This window comes from Mustela erminea, chromosome 5 (genome assembly GCF_009829155.1).
Source record: "Mustela erminea isolate mMusErm1 chromosome 5, mMusErm1.Pri, whole genome shotgun sequence".
NCBI lineage: Eukaryota > Metazoa > Chordata > Mammalia > Carnivora > Mustelidae > Mustela > Mustela erminea.
Window position 1 is genome coordinate 65,371,327 of NC_045618.1, and position 20,048 is coordinate 65,391,374.

The 20,048-nt window shown below is 55.1% G+C and overlaps 1 protein-coding gene across 4 annotated transcripts; it reads right to left on the reverse strand.

The window, feature by feature from the left end:
* Window positions 1–462: 462 nt before the first annotated feature.
* SHF (Src homology 2 domain containing F) lies at window positions 463–19,891 on the reverse strand. 4 transcript variants are annotated; one of them, XM_032343583.1, is made up of 7 exons: window positions 19,355–19,891; window positions 10,462–10,603; window positions 8,041–8,247; window positions 6,341–6,481; window positions 4,932–5,103; window positions 4,668–4,787; window positions 463–1,280 (listed from the first exon to the last, which is right to left on the reverse strand). In XM_032343583.1, exons 1-7 carry the CDS (start codon window positions 19,853–19,855, stop codon window positions 1,094–1,096), a joined length of 1,470 nt encoding a protein of 489 aa, XP_032199474.1. In that variant the 5' UTR covers window positions 19,856–19,891; the 3' UTR covers window positions 463–1,093. The 4 variants fall into 4 exon arrangements, with proteins under 4 accessions (XP_032199474.1, XP_032199475.1, XP_032199476.1 ...); XM_032343584.1 differs by lacking the exon at window positions 6,341–6,481 and having other exon boundaries at window positions 19,355–19,890; XM_032343585.1 differs by lacking the exons at window positions 4,932–5,103; window positions 6,341–6,481 and having other exon boundaries at window positions 4,668–4,863.
* Between the last annotated feature and the right edge of the window lie 157 nt (window positions 19,892–20,048).

Sequence of the window (20,048 nt, forward strand, 5' to 3'; positions counted from 1 at the left end):
TCGGCGAATGGGGGAGGCGCGGCAGGCCCCGCTTCCTCTGGAAAGAAAGCGCAGTCGGCCGCGCCAGCTTTCCCGCCTCCGCGGGTGCGCGGCTTCCGCGTGGCAGGGCCGCCCGCTCCCCCTCGCCTGGCGCGCTGCCTCTTTGTCTCTCCGCGGCTCCCCTCCTCCCAGACGAATGGCTGTTGGCAGGAAATTGGACGCGCTCTTGGGGAGCCGCGCAAGTCGGCGTGGCGGGGAGGGGGCGCCGCGCGGCCGGCCGGCTCCGGGTGCCCCCGGCCGGGGCGGGGGCGGCGGGGGATGTTTTGACATCTCGTCAAGGGAAGGAACTTGATGCTTCGAAAGTGCTTTTCACAGCCGGCCTGTGTCTGCTCCCAAGCTGATTTATAAACAGAATCTGTGCTCGCTTCGCAGCTCCCTCCCTCGACAGCCCGGGGGGCGGCGCTGGAGGCGCGGACGCGGCTGTGCCTGGCAGGACTGGGTTTATTTATTGCATCTGGCCGGGAGCCGGGGCGGCCCGGGGACTGCGCAAGTTCCCTCCGGCCCGAGCCCTTCCCCTCGTCTTCCAACCCCCAAGACCCGCTCCATCCTTGGTGGGGCGGGGGTGGTGGTGGTTTCTGGCTTCCCCAAGCCCCGCACCGGACTCTGGGCGGAGCCCGCCGGTGGTTTAGAGGTGGAGGCAGAGAGATGGCCAGGGCGCCCCGAAGGCCCGCGTCCTGCCCCACCCCACACTGACCCGGGGGAAGGAGACGGTGAGGAATGGGGTCTCCCCCTGTGCCCTAGCGGCGGAAAAGGCGGGGGGGGCTGCGGATCTTAAACTCCTCTGGCGACCAGGGGCTCTGACGCCCCCTTCCTCCAGGGGCTGTCCTCTCTCCCCAGAGATTCCTCTGTCCTCAGCTCCAGACAGCCTTTTACTCCAAGGCCCCAGTAGGCCTTCCCGTTTAGAATAAATTAAGGAATCTCCAGCTTCCACTTGATCTTGGGAAGAGGGGAAGAAAGGTTTGTCAGAACATGTCCCTGGGAAAAGCCACAGACCTCAGCAGGGGGGTGGGCACAGGGCTGGGTCCAGATTTGTCACAGTGCCCAGGCCTCCCATTTACAGAGTCCGAATGGCCACAGGGTAGAGCAGGGACATGTGCTCGGCCCCCTTAATGGGCAGCTTGCGGCTGGCGTAGTGATGCACAATTTCAGGGACGCTGCTGAAGGGTGGGCTGTTCTGGCCCAGCACGTACTTGTGTTCCTTGGTCCGGGACAGCTTCATGTGCATGAAGCCCTGACTGCTCCTGGGAAGAGGAGAGGAGACCCTGGTGAGTAGGGGCCCTCTTGGGTCCCCCTTCCCTCCCCAACCCCTACCCCTGAAGGAAATGCTCTTTCGGGCCAGCTGTGTGTGGAGGTGACTAGGGGAGGTGGAGGCCAGTCCAGAAAACAGAGAGGAGGCAGAGAGGATTTTGTGACTGGGTAACAGTAGGCATTGGTTTTGTGGTAAGGGCACTGGGTGTGCCAAGAATGTGTGTGTAGTGTACAGGGCATGTGCAGGTGGAAACAAGCGACCACTTTCCCTACCCCAAACCCTGGGACCCAGGCACCAGTGTCCTCCAGTCTGCATGGCCAAGGCTGGTCTGCCCTCCCCATCTCTGAGCTGTGGAGGGGGTGGGGGTGGGGCTCCTAGTGACTCATGTGGAGACACACACATCCTTGGCAGGACATTGTTGACAACCAAGTGAATCTTGGTTGAGGCTCTCTTGCAGAAACCAGGGGAGGGTGTGAGCTAGGGGCTCTGGAAATCCTTTCCAAATCTGGAAGTCTCAACTGCCTTGTCCTGGGGATGTCCCTTTACCCTCCTGCTAACTGGGCCTTGAGCCAATCACCCCCCCCCCCTTTATCCCTTCAGCCTGGGATGACATCATCTGTGAGGCTGTAACTCCCTCCCTCAGAGAGGAAACGCTCCACTGCCTCTCCCATCTCCCTGACACAATCCAGGAAATCCACATTAGTGCCTGGCCCTGCCCCCAAGACAAGGACCCTGCTGCTCAGAGCTCTGGCCAGCTCCCAGCTACCCGGACACCCTCTGTCTTAGAGAGAAAGCATGGGGGTAGGGTGGGGACCAAGCAAGAACAGCGTCTGCCCAAGCTACCACAGGCCTGGCCCACAGGCAAGGAGGAAGCAATCCTTAGGGGAGCCCCAAAGCCTGAATACTTGTCTCCCAGTCAGAGCCTACCTGGGGACAAGTGCAGGGCTCAGAAACTAGTAAGGAAGTAGGACTGGTGAGGGGACCCTCATATGAGGTGAGGCTGGCAAACTTCATTTCCTTCCCCTGCCTGGGTACGAAGAGGGCTCTGACTGGACCCATTTCACTGGGCCCACAACTGAAGATGGAGAGTGGATGACTGAAGAGAGGAAAGGGTAACAGGAAAAACCCTCCCAATTCCTTCTCCTAGGATACAGTACCCTAAAGCCTGCTGGGAGCCCTAGGCTGGGTGTATGGGGTGGGGGGTGGGGGACACAGGCATCCCTCTTCTGTAGGCCTGAGATAATGACTGAGGCTGATGGGGACCACACAGGCCCTGAGGAAACTGTACAGTCCCTGAGGGCGGTGCAGAGAGGGGGAGGCAGTGAGTAGATCCTCTCCCCTGTCTGCCCTATGCCATGGCCTAGGCCCAAAGCTGTGGGTACTAGCTTGGGCCTTGCTTTCCCTCACCCTCTCACAGTTTGGGGACAAGCCCCTACCCACAGTCCACTTGGGATAATCACCTCTCCCAAAAATTGCACTGCATCTTCTCCTTGAGGAACAGCTCTGGCCAAAAAGGGCAGTAAGTGGCAATAAGCCTCCATCTGGAGAACTGACCTCCTGGGATAAAGTCCCAAGTAGAGTCCTTGCCCAACCCTCAGGAGCCTGGATGGGACTGGCTGGGCCGCAGGGCCAGAGCTGACATGGCTTTCGGAGGAAGCTGTTTAATTACCAGTGAAAGCCCTTCTATTACACAGAGCAGAGAAACCATAATTGTATTTCAGAGAAGCCATTTATATGCAAACGAGGCTCTGGCAGACGGATGCTGGTGGGGCCAGATGAGGCTGGGCTGAAGCAGCATCCAGGCCTGCCTCCCCCTTGTACTCCCCACGCTAGGGCTGAGCTCTGCCCCACTCTGTTCAGGGAGCCAGACCCTTGCTGTCTAACCCAGCCTTGGACTGTTCCAGATTTGATGTCGGGTGGAGCTACGTGATGGAAGACTGCGGGTCTTGTAGTCAGGCTAAACTGAGCTGGGTGCAAATCCTGCTTTTGGCACTTCATTACCTGTGGCCTCAACCAACTCACATAGCTCTTGGTATTTATTTCTGTCTATAAAAAAGAGATTCATCTTATAGGCTGGTGCTTTGGAGAGGGTATATACGCTGCTCAGCACACAGTAGATGCTCTGTGACTCTAATCTATTAAAGCAATACACATTCCTAGTGTTGTATCAGATTTTTGGCAGATTAACTTTTCCTAAATGCTCCTTTGATTTTATGATAATTTTCAGGGTATAAGAGTGGCAAGAAACCTAAGTGGTACCCATTAATGCGTTTTGCAAAGGAAGAAACCAAGACCCAGACAGGTTTCATGATTTGCCTAGGGTCACATAGCTAGTTTTATTAAGCCCAAGAATAAAATTCAAGTTATTTGAATACAGACTGGCACTTTCCCCTTATCTTTTAGTTGAAGTTGAATAATTATCCTTAAATGTATCTGTTTAATAGTCCCAACTTTTCTGTATATTGCATTTGTTTGAAGTGAGGGTTACCTGTAATCTAATGCCCCCGGAAAGTGTGGTAGGAGGTGGTACAGATGTCCCAGCAGTGTTGGGGGGATGTGAATAGACACACCATCTGGCAGGCTGTCGTGTGGAGTGTAGGATCTACCAGGCAGAACTCCTGGGGACGAAGGGGAGGGCTGGCCATTCTACCAGGATGGCCTAGGAGGCCAATGCTGATCTATCAGTTCCTGGGAAGGAAGGCTGATGGGAGGGGAGGTCCTGCCACCCCCTCCTCTTCCTGGATCCTTTAAGATTCAGTTATCAGCCACTAGTACCCAGACCACCTGCCCACTTCTTCACAGTGAACAATAGCTTTGTGTCCGCTGTTCCACCCTCCTCCCAGGACCCAGCCTCCCTTGAGCAAAGTTCCTCTCTCCTTGCCTGTGCTTTAAGAACATTTGGACTTCTATTAATAAAGATGATGATGATAATTTATTTAGCATTTAGCACCATGTTAAGTGCCTCCCACATATTACTTCAGTTGATCCTTCCCTATAAGGTAGATATTATTATTCTCCCATTTTATAAGTAAGAAAACTGAGGCCCAGAGAGGTTAAGGGGGCTCCAGGCCACACAGCTAGTAAGTGACAGGGGAGGGGTGGCAGGACCCTCCCCTCCCATCGGACAGGCTTGACTGTTTCCTCTAATGGACTCTGAGCTCCTTGAGATCAGGGGCTGAGCCTCAGACTGCTCCAAATCCCCAGGGCCTGGCCCAGGGTCAGCAAATGTTCATAGGGACAGAGCTCTCCCCAGCTTGGTTGGGCATGGGGAGAATGTTGGTCCTCCTGTCCTGCTGGTTGTCTTCCCATGGATTCACCTTGGTGCCATGCTTATGAGCTAATCCTGCCTAACACTGCTTGTTGGCCCACCCCTACTCACTTGAGGGACAGGGAGAAATCATTCTTGCTGGTCTCACTGTTGCGCACCAGGTAGCTGGCCTCTTTGCACAGTCGGAGCAGGTTCTCGGCATCTGTTCGACTGATGGCCCCGTGGTACCAGCTGAGGACAAGAGAGAGGAAGGGGGGCATCTCTGCTGGGTCCCTCGCCGTCCTGGCCCACCCATTCTGGGTGTCCCCTGCAGGCAAGCCAGTGGCAGGAGGGGAAGGGAGGGGAGAGAGTCCCCAGCTGGACACAGACACTCACACCTGGTTTTCCAGAGGCAGTGCTGGGTCTGTCCACTCCCCAAGGGGGCTGCTGGGCTCCACGCTTAGGGGCTTTGCTGACTTGGGGTTCCCTGCAGAGAGTCGGGGAGGTAGCCGCCCCTTCTCCTCCCGGCCAGGTGACAGGCAGCTCTTCTCAGATCCTTCAAACTGGGCTGTGGGGAATATACCAGTCATAGACTCCGAGGACCCTTAGAGACAGAGCTCTATAGAATAACCAGTGCTCCCCCCATTTTCTGCCCAAAGGGGTCAAAGGAATGTTCTAGGAGGGTGGGACATGCTCCTGGACTTGACTGGCTCTGGGGACAGAATCTCGGGTTCACTCCCCTGTTGGGGGTGGGGCTCAGCCCTCCTATGCCACACTGTACCTACCAGTCCCCATGCTGTGGGAGGAGAGGAGAGAGAGGCAACATGAGAAACCACTTCAACTTCTCCCTCTGGAGCAGCTGCCTGCCTTCCCCTCTTCCATTACCCCTCGGGGTGGCTTCAGCGCTGATAATATTGTTTCTTTCTCCTCCTCAGAGTTCATTACCGTTCTCCATATCACCCTGCCAAGCCATTCTGTAGAAATGACTTATCGATTTGAGAACAATTATCTGATTCCCCTTGGTGCCATCCTGACAGGCTAATCCTGCCTGAAGCCACCAGCCAGCCAGCCCCTCCCCCGCCCCCAGGGCTGCTGCCCACAGGCTCCCTGCCTCCACCCGAGAAACCCCGGTGGGGTGGCTCTGCCCCACTGAACCAGCAGCCCCCTGGAGGGAGGAAGCCAGTGAGCCACATGGGCACAGGCACACATGGACAGGTGACAGAGACCCTCTTTCATCCTACATTTACAAAATACCCCTCACACTCAGGCACAAATGTACAAACAGGTGTTCACAAACCCCTGGCTGCCCGTTCTGTACAAAACTGAATGGAGATGGAAGTGCTCAATGCTTCCTTTCTTCTCATTTGGGTTTTTTCTCTCCTTGTAGCATTTTCAGGATCTTATTGTCTCTCAGTTACCAGATGCAAGGATCAGACCCTTTTACTTACTGGAAGGACTCAAGACACTTCCTGTGCTAGCATCATCCCTGCCTCAAGAGTTATTTACACTGTCAAAGGGTGGGGTCAGGCAAAATCCTATGCAAAGAAGTGAATCTAAAATAGTGGATTTTTGTGGCATGGTGGGAAAGATATTTGGAAAGGGACTCCTTTAGGAGACCCCTTCCCCCACACGTTTTGGAGGAAGGAGGAATGTGTGCTTTGTCCCTTCTCTCTTCCTCCAGGACGAAGGGAATTCTTCCTGGGTTCTCCAAACCTTGCCCCATTCCAGCTCCTCCAACCCAAGCCCACAGGGCCTGAGGCATGAGAGAACATGTCACCCTGGCCAGAAGCTCCCACAGGACCCACCGCTGCTGTCCTCCAGGCTGGGCTCAGGGAGGGGTGAGGCTGGACCGGAGATGTCCCTGTCCCCGTCAGGGAGGGAGGGGCTGCTGTCCAGCTGTCCCACCGGCGGAGGCCAAGGTAGGTCTTTGATGACCTTAATGTCAACTGGAGCCAGCAGCAGGGAGAAGAGACACAGACAGAGACAGAGACAAAGAGAGAGAGACAGAGAGAGACAGAGGTTGAGACACCAAAACCCAGAGCCAGGACACAGGATAGCCTAGAAAGGAGGAGGGTCAGAGCAAAGGCAGGAGTGGCTTCTGAGGGGGGAGCAGGACTCTCAGAAGGTTGGATGGAGCCACAGTGACCACACCAGGCTAGCTCAGTCAAAGGGTGGGGGGCACAGATAGCAAACAGGATGCAGAGTCTTGCCCTGCCAGCCACGTGGGGCCCCTTCATTTGAAGCCTCAGAAGCCTCCAGGGCCCAAAAGGAGCAGGAAAGGAAGAAAGGAGGGACAACGAGCTGCCCTCACCTCCCGGCACCACACCCAGGTTCCCACAGCCTCCTGGCACCCTCAGACTTGCCGCCCTTCCTTTTACCCACGGTCTGGGAAGTCATGGGCAGCGAGACTGACAGCCCAGCTCCAGACTGTCAGGAATACTCCGATGTGGGGGCAGATGTTTTATTGAAATTTAGCCCCACACCCTCAATCTTGAGCCCCGACAATTAAGAAAGGGATGCCACTGGTGGCTGCAGGACTGCTAACGAGGTTTCCTAATGACGAGCATAGATTTTCCCATTAAGCAATCCAAACAGTATTGATTCTCCAAGGAGACTTCTGGAGATAAATGGTCCCTCCTCAATGGTGCACGCTTTACAGGAAACAAATTAGAAACCTGTGGTTTCCCAGTCTAGCCGCCAGGGCGGGGAGGACAGGGCAGAGAGCTGAGTCCAGCTCTAGCATGAGCCCCCTTGCCCAAGGAGGGGTGAAGGGGCCATAGGAGTGGGGGTGAAGTCAAATGGCATTTACATCTTTTATGTTCTCATTGAATCAAGAATCCAGGGGCTAAAGCCCTCTCCAGCCGCACCCACTCAGCACAACCTCCCCAAACCTCCCCGGGTTGGACTCCAGGCCTGGGATCCGCACTGGGGTGTGTGACACAGGAGAAACCTAACCCTCATTCAACCAAGGGGATTTCTTACAGCCTCCTTCTCCCCACCTGTTCCTGCTCCTCAGAAATACCCTCAGGGCACAGGTGCCCCTGGTCTCATCCAGCCTGCTACTGGGAGACACAGCTCTCTGATTCACAGCTGGGATCTCTAAAGGTTACACACACAGCCGTTTTCACTGTCTGGGCTGTTAAATCCCTTCTTTTGTTAAGGGTAAATATTTAACATGTCACAAGTTTTATCTTTTTGTTTGGAATTTCTGTATTTTAAGATATACCCTGTCTCCCAAAAGAAGGAAGTGGCCTAAGCCTTTTGGGCTCTGAGAGGTGGTGATGCAGGGAGACCCTCCATCCCCCCTTACCTGTTCCCTGACCCGCACACAGCGCTGCACCCACATGGCCCAATTCGCCAATCTCTGTGATGCACTCAACTATTCCTCCCTTGGGCCTAGCTTCAGGGCCTCCCCCAGTCCCTGGGGTCCACTCCTTCCACTGCCCTGGGCCTGGAGAGCTGTTTGGAGACCCCAGCAGACCCACCAACTCCACCAGGGGCTTACCTGCAAAGGCTTTGGAAATTCTCTCCTTCTTCCACTCCCAGGGCTGGTCATACTCCTCAGGGGGCCTCTCATCATCTTCTGGCAGCCGGGATTCCCGAGGCCACGTGGCCCCCTCACCCTCAGGGGTGGTCCCCTCCTCCTCTGGCTCATAGGGCGTGTCATACAGCGGCAAGGCCTGAGCGGCTGTCTCCTTGGAGCTCCGGATCTCTACCAGGACAAGGCAGGAGGGGAGGTGTGAGAGCGGCCCTGGCTGCCCAGCTCAGCTTCTCTGTCAGCATCCTCAGCAACACACCAAGCCTCCTTCAAAGGAGATGCCACTGGCTCTGGGGGCCCAATGGCCCTCAAAACATTTCTGGGGTTCCAAAAAGCATGGGATGCAATGGAGGCAGGGGCAGAGAAGCACCAGAGTGAAAGACAGAAAAAAGATCTTTAGATGGCCAGCAAGGGGTCGGGAAATGAGGCTTACACATTTCGGAAACTGAGGCAGGGTTCTCTCCTAATCCACCTCCTCCTGGCTACACAGCTCCAGTTTTCTCCTTGCATCCCAAGTAATACCACTTGACAATCAGAAAATACTTCTTCGTTGCTCAGCTATTGCTGAGCACTCCCTCCTTGCAACTGTCCCCTTCTGACAAGTCATTTACGTGGTTGTCCTCTCTGGTCACCCGTTTGGACTCCTTCCCTGGCCCCTCTCTTGGTCTCTGTTCCCCAGAACCAGGCCTTATTTGCCCTCACTCCTTGCCCAGTCTCATGGCACCATATACACTTCCAGTCGCCAATAAGATCTTTCACTTGAATGTTTCAAACTTGCCGCTTTCCCAAGAAATTCTTCTACTCTGTTCTGTGATTTTCTTTTTGCGATCACTGGCCCCATTGAAAATACAATAAAAGCTATGGAGCTACTCTCCAGAACATGTGCAAATTCTCACATACAATCCCAGGGCATTCATGAGCCTCTGAGGGGTACACACCACTCTGATCTAAAAAAGAGGGTAGTCACCCTCCCACCTTCTCCCTTTCTGTCCACTACACTGCTCTCCTCGGTCCTGGCCCTCCTTCCTGCTCTAAATCCCACCTGTTTGCCCCCAGTACCTGAGGACTCTTAGTCTCATCTCTCCACATCTAGATTGCTGCTAGGGTGAGCCCTCCTCGCCCTCCTCTACTGGCTGGAATTTCCACGAGCTCCATGGAGAACACTTCTGACCGCTCTTCCATGAGCTCCATGGAGAACATTTCTTACCGCTCTCTGCCCCCTCACCCCACTCCCAAGTAGGGAGAACAGCTTATCTGATCACCAGCAGATGTTCACTCTCTTTCTCAGCTCTGCCTTCTGGCTCTCTCTCCTCCTGCCTCCTCACCCTGCTCCTGTGAAGGGGCCTATAGCTGTGCTGCACTGCCCAAGCCTGAGGGGGGAAGTTTAATTCTGTGAATTATTAAACGGAGACATAGCTAATGATGTTCTCCAATCTACTGTATCACTAATAAAGCTGACATTCTTATCTTCATCCATCTAGTTCCTTAATCTGACTTCTCAGTGATCTCCAAGCTCAGGAGGGGAAGAAAGCGGTGCTAATTATTGCTCCCTTAAAGCCTCAGCAGTTTCTACAACTGCTAACTCATCTTTCTGATGCCCAGTTCTCCTGGTCTGTTCTGTACACCAAAGCCTCAGTAATCCCCTTAAAATGCCATATTTGTCCTGTTTCTGTCTTGCTCAGGAATCCATATTGGTTTTCTTCCTCCTCCAGAGCAAGTCCAAATGCCTCATTCCCGCCTTCAAGGCCCTTCACTGCCCCCGTGACCTCTCTCATTCTGGCTCCTCAGTATGCCCAACACTAAAATGGTATGCCCTTGAACAAACCTTCTTCCCCTCCTGCCTTGGGGTCTTGACTTGGACCAACTCATCCCTGTCCTCCTCTCAGATCACCCCTGCTTACTTCTCTTTCCCTGGACCCTCTCTTAACCTCTGCTCTGCTCCCCAGGACCAAGTCCTACTCATTGCTCTCTGCCTGCACTCCTTGACCAGCTTGCCCTTCTCCAGCCCTGTGGTTCCAACCGCTATAAAGCTGTTTCACTCTGACATCACAACCTCTCAAGCTCACCACCTTCCCTAAAGCTAGCGATTCTCTTTTTTGGGTTCCACGACCCCCAGCCCACACCACTTATCCTGCCCCTCCTGACTATCCTAACTCTATCGGCCTGACCTTTAGTTGGGTGGCCTTCTCTACTACCTCACATCTCAGGCACCACAAGTCATGGCTCCTTCTCCAAACTCTCTTGAAGGCAGTGGCCAGTGACCCAAGGTTGTCCGTGGTGTACCCATGGTCTCATGGGATCAATCCTTAGTCTTGTGGGTCCCAGAGCCTGTTGTGCCAATACCTAGGTCTCAGGCAGCAATCCCCCACCCCTGACTCCATCACGCACCAGCCATCATCTTTTGGGCCTCATAGGGTTCCATGTAGCCATCATTTTCAGGGACCTTCTCTGGGGCTCCTGAAGCTCCTGCTGGGCCTTCACCAGTCTCCTGAACATCAAATGGGTCTGCGTAGTCTTCAAGGATTGCCAACTGTGGGAAGACAGTGAGGACAGCAGGCTTCAGACATCTGAGAGACAGCTCTGTATCTCCCCAGATGCTTTGTCCATGGGAGTGAGTCCTGGACAGAATGTCTTAGACCTAGAGGAAGAGGCATCCACAGGCAGGCTCTGAGCTTGGACGGGGACAAGCTCTGCTTCTTCCTCTTTAGGTTTCCCCTACTAGGCTGCCGACAGAGTGGCAGATCTATCTTTTCTGTTAATTTTTTGCCTCTGGGTCATCACTTAGGTTAAATGACCAGGATAAAGCTCTGGGCACTAAGGCCTGCCTCAGTCCATGTCCAGGCAGAGCGACAGAGGTGTTCAACACCAGATGGTTCAACAGAGGGAATCAATTCAGAGAACTGGTTACAAAGGTGTCGAAGGAGTTCACAGAACAAATAGGAAACAGCAGGCAACTCAGAGATTAACTTGGTCCATGCCTACAAGTTCCATCCCAGATGCTGAACAAAGAAAAATTTGCTGACCACACAGAAAAACAAAACCAAATACTCACTTTATGGCACAGTCCTGCTGGTCTAGCCTCAGAACATTCACCACCACGTCATGTGTGCATTGTTACACTCATTTTAAGGAAATGGAGGCTCAGGGCAGGTAGGGAATAGTACGGCCAAGACCATTCCACCTAAGTGTGGGAACCCAGTCGGAACGTGTGCCCTCTGTGCAAAATGCTGCTGCCAACCTGCCACCAGTGGGCGTCTTGGCCATCCTAAGAGAGAGACCAATTTTGACAGCCCTGAGGAAAGCCAGGGTTTGGGCTCAGTTGAAATCCCCTGGTTCCTGGAGGCTAGGAACAGGGAAGGCGTAGCCTTGACACTCCACATCCCGCACTGCCCCTTTCTCCCTCACAAGTGGTTCATGACCAACCCTCTTGTCCCTGCTCCAGTCAAGGCAGAGCGAACTGTAAGCCACACACCCTGAGGAAGAGCCCAAGGTGCTCAGGGCGGGGTGCAGCAGAGGACAATAGAGCCTTTCTCCAAGCTGGGCACAGGCTCCTTGAAGGGGGCAGGCCTAAGCAGAGACAGAGCCCAGCCCACCAGGACTGCCAGCACCTGAGGGGAAGCACTGCACTGAGTTGACAGGCATTGACAAGAGGTGGCTCTGGGGCCTGTGGCATGAGGAGGGGCCACTCCTGCCTCTCCTCCATTCTCAGTGTCGGCTTTGGGTCTGGGCCAGACCAGAACTGCAGGAGCCAGTTGAGCAGGGAGGCTATGGGGGTGATTTCCTGCCCTGGGTCAGTAGATCTGGGACCCCATAGCAAAGCAGTGATGGGGGAAAGGAAACTACCCACCTCAGGGACTCCTCCTGCATGTTCCTTGGACCCCCACGAGCCCCTCCAGGGGTCTCTGAAGCACATCCCAATGACTCCTACCATCTCTCCCTTCAGTTCAGCTCCCACCATGTTCCACCTTGTTCCACCCAAGTCCCCCATCTCCTTCACCTCCCTCAAATCTCCACCTGCTTCTGAGAAGACCACCATCTCAAGTCATACCATCCCCACCATCAGCTCACCCACCAGCCTAGAGTTCTTTATTGTTTCTGTCTCTCTAGCTCTAAGAAGCGCCTGGCTCACAGGAGGTACTATAAAAATGTTTCTACTAGATCACTGCCTGTCTCCCCTCAGAGCCCTCCACCCCTAGTCCTCCTCCTTCCAGGAAGGAGAGAAAAGAAATCCACTCCCACCCCAGGCTGCTTCCTCCCAGACATACTAGCACCCACAGCCCCACCCACCCAACCAAGGGGGCTCTGCGGCTGGCAGCTGGCACTCAGCCTCACACTCCTATGTAACAGCTATTTAACAGGAACCGAGTTATCGGATGAGATATCCTTAAACAGTGTAATGCCCACAAGAAAAAGTCCAGAGTTAAAGGGACTTAAAGATTCCACTTCCCTCTTGGGCTTCTCCCTACCCACCTCGGATCACTCTGTTACCTGAAAGGTCTGTGCTTTGTTTCTTACCAAAGAGGCAAGCCTCTGCCTGGATTACATGATTTTCTTTCTTCAGAATTCCTTTCCATTCTTCCCCCAGGTATGGTTAGATGCCTCTGTGCTGGGGTATTATTACACTGTAATAAATACTTGTTTCATCATCTGTCTTCCTGCAGATCCTGAGCCTCCTGAGGGCAGGACCATGCTTACTGCTAAATTCCCAGCACCTAAAAGTGCTCAGTAGGTATCTGTTTAAATTAGTTCACATAAAACAGGAAGAATGGACAAAGGAAGCAGTTCTCCTTGTTTATTCAGAAGAGAAAGGCATCATGAGTCCAGTGGGGGGCAGGGCACTGAGTCCTGGAGAAACTGCTCAGAGAGAAGTGCTGCGCCCAAGCCCCAGTCCCCCAGGCTCTGCAGAGACCCCTTCCCTGGCTCTTCCCCCCACCCAAGCCAGTGCCCTTCCTGCTGGAGCCCTGGGCTGGACTTGAGCTGTGACCTCTCCCTGGCCCAGCACAGGCCTCCCTAGGGCCAGCCCACGGTGCCTGTGGGCATCCAGGTGGCAGCTCTGTGGGCAGTTCAATGGCTCCTCTGTTCCACCCCAGACTCCACACCCTGCTCCAGGAAAACCTAGCCCCCCGCCCTGGGCGGGTCACCTAGAGGAGCCACCCACAGGGCTGGGAGGCAGGAGCAGAAGCAGAAACACCTGCTGGGAAGGTTGGCAAGACAGGCACCCACCCGTGATTTCTAGGCCATGTGAGAAGGCCAAATGCTCAGTTGGGGGAAGCGGCCTCTGCAGGCTTCTGACACCTTTGCTCTATCATGATTTATTTTGTTCATGGGACCTTTGTCTGACTGCTGTACTCACTGCTGTATACCACGTCCGCCACAGGGCCTGGCACAAGGGAGGCACTCAGTGTACATTTACTAGATGCTCCAAAGGCCTCTCTCTCTAAGACTCTAGCTTCTGGAGCAACAGACTCTCAGATCCCCATTCACCCCAACCCTGAGCACTCGGACAGACCAGTAGCAGCTGTGGGAGCAGGCTGCCCAGAGAACCGGCACTTGAGCAGAGATCAAAGCCTCTGGTTCAAGGGCAGAAGGGAAGAACTGGCAGGGAAGGCACCTAAAACCAGGGCTGATATTTAGGCAAACCTCTGGTAGGCAGAATGCTACTGAAAGGCTGAAATACTTCCAAATTAGTAGGCAAGTAGCTGCTGCCCGGAGGCCCCCTTGTCCCCATGCCTCCTGCCAACCAGATCCCCTCCCTCCTGCCATCCAGCAGGCTCCAGACCCGGCTCCTGTGCCTGTTCCAACGAGGCAGTGCCCCTCCCAGAGCAGCTGTCCTTCTTTGACTCTCCTTCCTGCCTGAGCCTCTCCTAAGATAGCTGGCAGGCCTACCATCTGGTGCGACCTTCCGCTCTGCAGCTGGGCCCCACTAGGAGTTCCTGACCCTACCCATGGGGCTCGCTGGTCCAAGGGCAGCTAGCAGGGGGCACATGTCACAGGATTTGGGCTCTGCAAGGTTGCCAAAGTCTACCCCTACCCCTTTCCTCCATGTCTTCCGTTGACATTTAATGTCTGGAAGCCTCTGGTTTTCCACCTGTAGAATGGGGATGGTATTACTACCCACCTCATAGGACTGGAAAGAGGACAATGAGTGTAAAAGTCCTTAATTCAGAGGCTGGAATGCAGTCAGTGCTCAACAGATGTTGGCCCTGCCGCTGATCTCTTCTACTCAGACACTAAAGCCCAGAGTTTAGGTGCTGGAAAGGGGACACAGATGGTGGCAGTAGAGACAAGACCGGCACCCAGGTCTCCTGACTCTCACTGCCTTGCTGCAGATTTTCCAGACAACTCAGGAAATGGAGCATCCTCTCTCCTCCACTTGTAGATTTAAAATACACTTTAGCATGTTAAAGGCTCTGAGAGAAATCGTGTAGCAAAGAGAGCTATCTAATTTTGTTTAACTCGGCATTTCTCCAAAGTATTTAACCGTGAAATCCTTTTTCTGCCGAAAGTCTGTCAGTTTTGGAAACGGTATGTACTATTTACCTTCCCCCAAATCTAACTTTCTGTGCCCTCTGTTCCCACTTATTGGAATCACCCTTCCCAATTTTATCTGCCATGGAAACTCCTTCCCACGAAACAAATCTGTTAGCATCTTTTTCTAATTACAAAGAAATGTCAAACTTGTAAGACATTCGAACATCACGGATACACAATGGAGGTCGATAACCCTTGTAAGGTGTGTCTGAGGCCACCTCAGGACTGGGTGGCAAGTGCTGGCCTTTCGGTTCAGAAAATGGAGAACCCAGCACTGTGTGCACTCTTCATTCCTTCTCTGAGTCTGCTCCCCACACTCGGTGAACAGCTCCCCAAAAGGAGCCGTGGTCCCACAGCACAGTGTTGGCAGCCAGTCTGCCATTGGGCCGCCTGGCTGTGAACCTCAGCTCTCCTACTAGCTGTGAAATCAGGCACGTGTGACGCAACACTCCTGGGCTTCAGTCTCCCTCTAAATAACCTGAGGATAACAACAGAATCTCTCCTAAGGCCGTTGTCAGAAGCAATTGGTCTATAACACATCAGCTGTTTCAAAATGGTACCAGGCACACGGCAGGTACTAGTTAATGGTCTGCGAGTATACCATGAAAGATGGAAAGACCAGATCTCTGGGTCCTCCAGGGGCTCACAGGGACAGCCACAAAGGCAGCTCCCTGAGTGTGGCACCCTGAGGGGCTGTGAAGCCCTGCAGCTGCGCCCCAAGCTCCAGAGGCCCCGCAGGCTCCCTGTGTGCCGGTGGGACTGGGCCCCAACTCTGCTCTCGCACAGCATCCCCACTGGTTCTGCAGGGCGGGGGGTGAGCTGGAGGGGGCAGCAGCTGCTCTTCCAAGCCCCAGGCCCCAGCCAGCTGCTCCCACCCATGGTCTGCAGCACCCTAGCTGTTCCTGGCTCCCAACAGGTGGAGTGCCAGGGTTAACTGAGGTGTCCTTGAGTCACTGGCCAAGCCAACAAGCTGCAGATGCCTTCCCCCAAGAGTGAATGCCACAGTGTGAGGAGGCAGCAGTGGGAAGAGTGGGTAGGCCCACCATAAAGTCCCCTGGTAGCCGCAGGCCTTGGCAGTACCCCCTCACCCCCCGCAAAGCCCCAGTGACAGCAAAGATGGCCAGCCCTGGCCAAAGGGTTAAGAGCTCTAACCAGTCCACAAAGGTCCCTTCACCTGGACCCTTCTTTTTTCCTCCTCCTGCCTCCACTGGAGGACATGTGCAAGATAAACAGATCACAACTCCAGACTCTGTGGAAGTCAGAAAAAGGAAAATTAAAACAAGAACAAACAAGCTCAAAAAAGGCTAGGACCAGCTCTTCTAGGAGGTGAGTGCCTTTCAGCGCCTGGGCTAGTGTCAGTTAATGTTCTAGAACTCCTCAGTGAACACTGGCTGAGGCACCATCTTACGGCAGCAGTCCTCAGGTCAGACTCCTGACCCCAGAGCAGGAATGTCTTGTTTGCCTTCTGACACCATCAATGTCTCCTTCCTTTTCCTCTCTCTACCTGACTTTTCACTTGCTTCCAAATTTGGGCATGGAGGATCCAAGTCCATGTGAACACCATGTATTTATTTTTTAAAGTTCTTGATATTTTGGGCCCTATGAAACCCTTTAAGCATCTGGGAGCTGTTAGCCTTTTCCCAGAGAAATGCTCATGCACCCAAATATTTGCACAAAATTTCTGGAGGTTCATGAAACCCCAAAGCCTCTCCATGAACTAAGAACAAGAGCCCTAGTTTCAATGCATACAGGGTGCCTTTCTTATTGTTCATATCATCTCTTTCTCTCTCTGTCTCTCTGTCTCTCTCTCTCTCTCACACACAAACACACACACACACACACACACACACACACACACACACATCTTGGCAGGATAGAGGCAAAGGACACATTGTGCAGATGGTCACAGGCAGCTCCAAGCTTTATCCAATTAGGGCCCCTTTTCCATACCCGTCCCCCTTTCCTAATTAGACCAGGTTTTTCCTGTCACAGATCTGAGAAAAGGGAGCAAAGCAACTAAGGCCCAATTCTCTCACCCCTCTGCCCAAGTGTGGCCTGGAGGCCAGACAGGGCCCAGCACCATGAGGGAGCTCTTCCCATGGCCAGATGGTGTGGCCCTGACTGCCTGGTCCAGGGGGCAGCTCCTGCGGCTCCCACACCTGCACTGCCAGGCCCGCCCAGATGGCCACCCTTGCCCCCTTGCCAAATGCAGCAGTGGGTCTCAGGGACGGCCAGTAGCCAGAGCCCTGCATGGGGAAACACTAATGGGCCTAAGTTCCCTAGGCCTCTCAGGGCCCTGTCGAAAGCCCCCTTCTCTCCTGCCCTCCAAAGTCACTTTCCACAGGGCTCATTTCCCCTCCATCTTCTCATCATAGCAGTATTTCCACCCATTTCATCAAACTTCACAACCAGGCCCTCTCACGGGGTTCTGAACCACCCGGCACCAGCTACTGGGCTCCAGGAAGGGAAGGAAAGTGGGCCAGCCTATGGCCCATCCTGGTCTGCAGTCCCCATCTCACCTCAGAAAGTAACCCCAACGCAAAAAGCCAAGACGACCTGCATGGCCAAGAGGACAGGAACAGAGGATAGGGACAAAACACTTCACAGAACAGAAACTCCAGCTCAACAAGCCAGCTCACCATTCAGGGACAGGAACTTGGGTTTAGGATAAGGGGCTCAGGTGCCTAGCTTGGACTCTTCCTAGGGGAAGACTCTGGGACCCCCCAAACTGTACTCCTAAACGAGTGGAACTCCTCTCTCTCAATGGTGGGAGGCTCCAGGTCGGGACCCGCAAAGACAATGTCCCTGCCCTGAGCCAGTTTGGATGGCATCCTGGATCCTTCTCATCACACCCACTAAAGAAACCACAGATTGTGTAGCTCCTGGGAGATCCTGCTGGATTTCATTCCTGTCCCTGCAGCTGACAAAAGAGTCAGACACCTCTTGGCCCCTAACGTCTGAATAGCCCACAGACCACAGAGCCAACCCAGGCTGAGGCATGGATGCCCTCGGTGAGAAGAGACCATGGCTCTCTCACAGTTGTGTGGATGCAGCCCCTTCCTTGGGGGGGTCTCTGTGGGGAAATGTACAAAAGGAGCTGTAGTTAAGCAAGTCTCTGACCTTCAGGTCACCCTAGCAATGGCCAGTCACCATTCAATGGATGTATTTTATTCACCCCTTTTCATGCCAAGCATGTCAGACACTTGGGAAATTCAGGCATGAGGAGGACAGTGATCCTTGTCCTAGAGGAGCCCATGGCTTCAGGGGCAGCCTATTAGGCCATTCCAAGACTTCAGAGAGGAAGGCCAGGTATAGCTCAGGCCCATGTGCCAATGGGCAGTGGTCAGGGAGTAAGAACAAGGCTCAATGCTTCCTCTGCCTCACTGCCACTGCCACCAACACATCACCCAACAGTGGGGGACAATGAGGAAGGAGAGGAGCTGAAGGTCATGTGATGAAAGCAGTCTCCTTCTGCAGGCTAAGGATCCTGGCCCAGGATGGACAGTCAGGTCCCGTGGAAGGAACGAGGGGAAAAATAATTCACATTCCTGAGGCTTCTGCTCTGATCCTGACACATCTCTCTTATCCAAGACAGAAGGGCAGTTTCTCCACGGAAAGCCTCAACACGGGATCCAATGGATTCAGACAGCAACTCTGCTCTCCAACCAAATAAAACTGTGCTCTCTGCTGAGGAAAGGGATTAAGCCCCAGGGATGAGCTTCCAGGGATGTGTGACGAGGGGACAACAAAGCCAAGGCAGTCCAGAGAGTCACTGTCATGGAATTTAGGGCCAGAGGGACCTTGATGGCTTTCAGCTATCAAGGAGGGATAAGACTTAAATGGAGTTGGGCAAGGGCTGGTTTCTCCACCAGTGGCCTCTGAGGCCCAGCTTTCCCTTCATCCCTTGCCTGCAGGTCCCCCAAAGGCTCTAGCCTCCCTCAGAATGGACCCGGGAAAGGGGAGGCCAGGAGGAGACAAGTGGGCTCAGCTGCTCAGCCCCTTCTGGGCAACAGGTCCGAAGCACTGACTGCCCCCTTACACCAAGGGAAATAGTGCAGGAGTGAGCCTGCCTGGACCTCAGTGGTCAGTATCCTTGGTGAAGAACTACATACTGTTTGTTCTGGCTTCCTGAGAACAACAGTCCACCAGGCTCCAGTACCACTGGATAAGGCAAAGGCCAGCTCTTGCTGTATCCACAGGGAGAAACCTCAGCCCTCACCTCCTTCCTGGGGCTCCAGCAACTGCAAGGATGTTTGGGCTCCCCCCCCACCCCGGGCTCCCCCCCCCAGGAGGAATGGAGCTTTGTGCTGCCTCTGCCCCGGGGGGAGGGGTCAGAGATCAAAGGGCAGGAGCTACTGCTCCCGGAGGGCAGAAAAGCCATAAACTGGCTTGGGGTGGGGGGTGCTCAAATACCGTTAGAAAAAAGCTCGCTGATTAGGCCCTGGGAGGAGGAGGAGGACTGACATGAGGAGGGCAGAGCCCCTGAGGAAGAGGGTCACTAGTCCTGGGGCGGTAACAGGGACAGAAGCAGAGTTTGGGGCACACGTCCCAGATTAGTCGGTCGAGAATTTGAACAAAGGTGGATGAAGCCTCCGAGCCCCCGGGTCAAGGATTAAGATCTTGTCCGCCAGGAACCGTGACATTAAGGGGCCCAGGCCCGGCCCTGGCCAGGCCACCTTTGTCCCTCTTGAAAGCCCCAGACCTCCTACCACCTCTCCTCCCGGCCACCCACGCCCGGAGCAGCACTCACCCTGTCGCTGCTAGCTGGGGGTCCAGAGATCCGCTCCTCGGGCGGGGGCGCTGGGGGGCCAGGGGTCTCAACCCGAATAAGGCGGTGGGGTGGCGAGCCGTGGCGCGGGGGCGGCGTGGGGCCGGGGACGGCGGGGGTGGCTGGGGCAGCTGCGGAGCTGGACGGCCCCCCAGAGTAAGGGTCTTCGAAGTCGCGCTCTCTCTGCAGCCGATAGGCGGCCAGGATGTCCGGGGGTGGCGCAGGGGGCGCGGCCGGGGACGGTGCTGGGGGACGGTAGTCCGGCTCCGGGGGCGCCGGCTTGCCCCCACCTCCGCCGCCGCCCCCCCCGCGGAAGCCCAGGTGCTCCCGGAGCCACTTGGCCACTCCGCCACTGCCGCCCCCTCCAGGGCCGGCTCCCGCTCCCCCGGCGCCCCGGCGCGACCCCCCCGGGCCGCTCCCCGCGCTCCCCTGCGCCCGCTGCCCCGGGCCGGAGCCCGCCGGAGGAGCTCCGCTCAGTAACATGGGGCCAGCCAGACTGAGCGAGGGGAGCTCTGTGGCCGGGCGGGGGGCGGGGGTGGGGGCGGAGCTCCGCCGGGCGGCGGGAGGGGGCGGGGCTCGTCAGTAACAAGGGAGGGGCGGGGTTCCGCTCCCTATCGGGGTCTACCTCCCCCAGGCAGGGAAGAGATGAGGGAGTGCGGGTTTCCAGCTGGTGTGG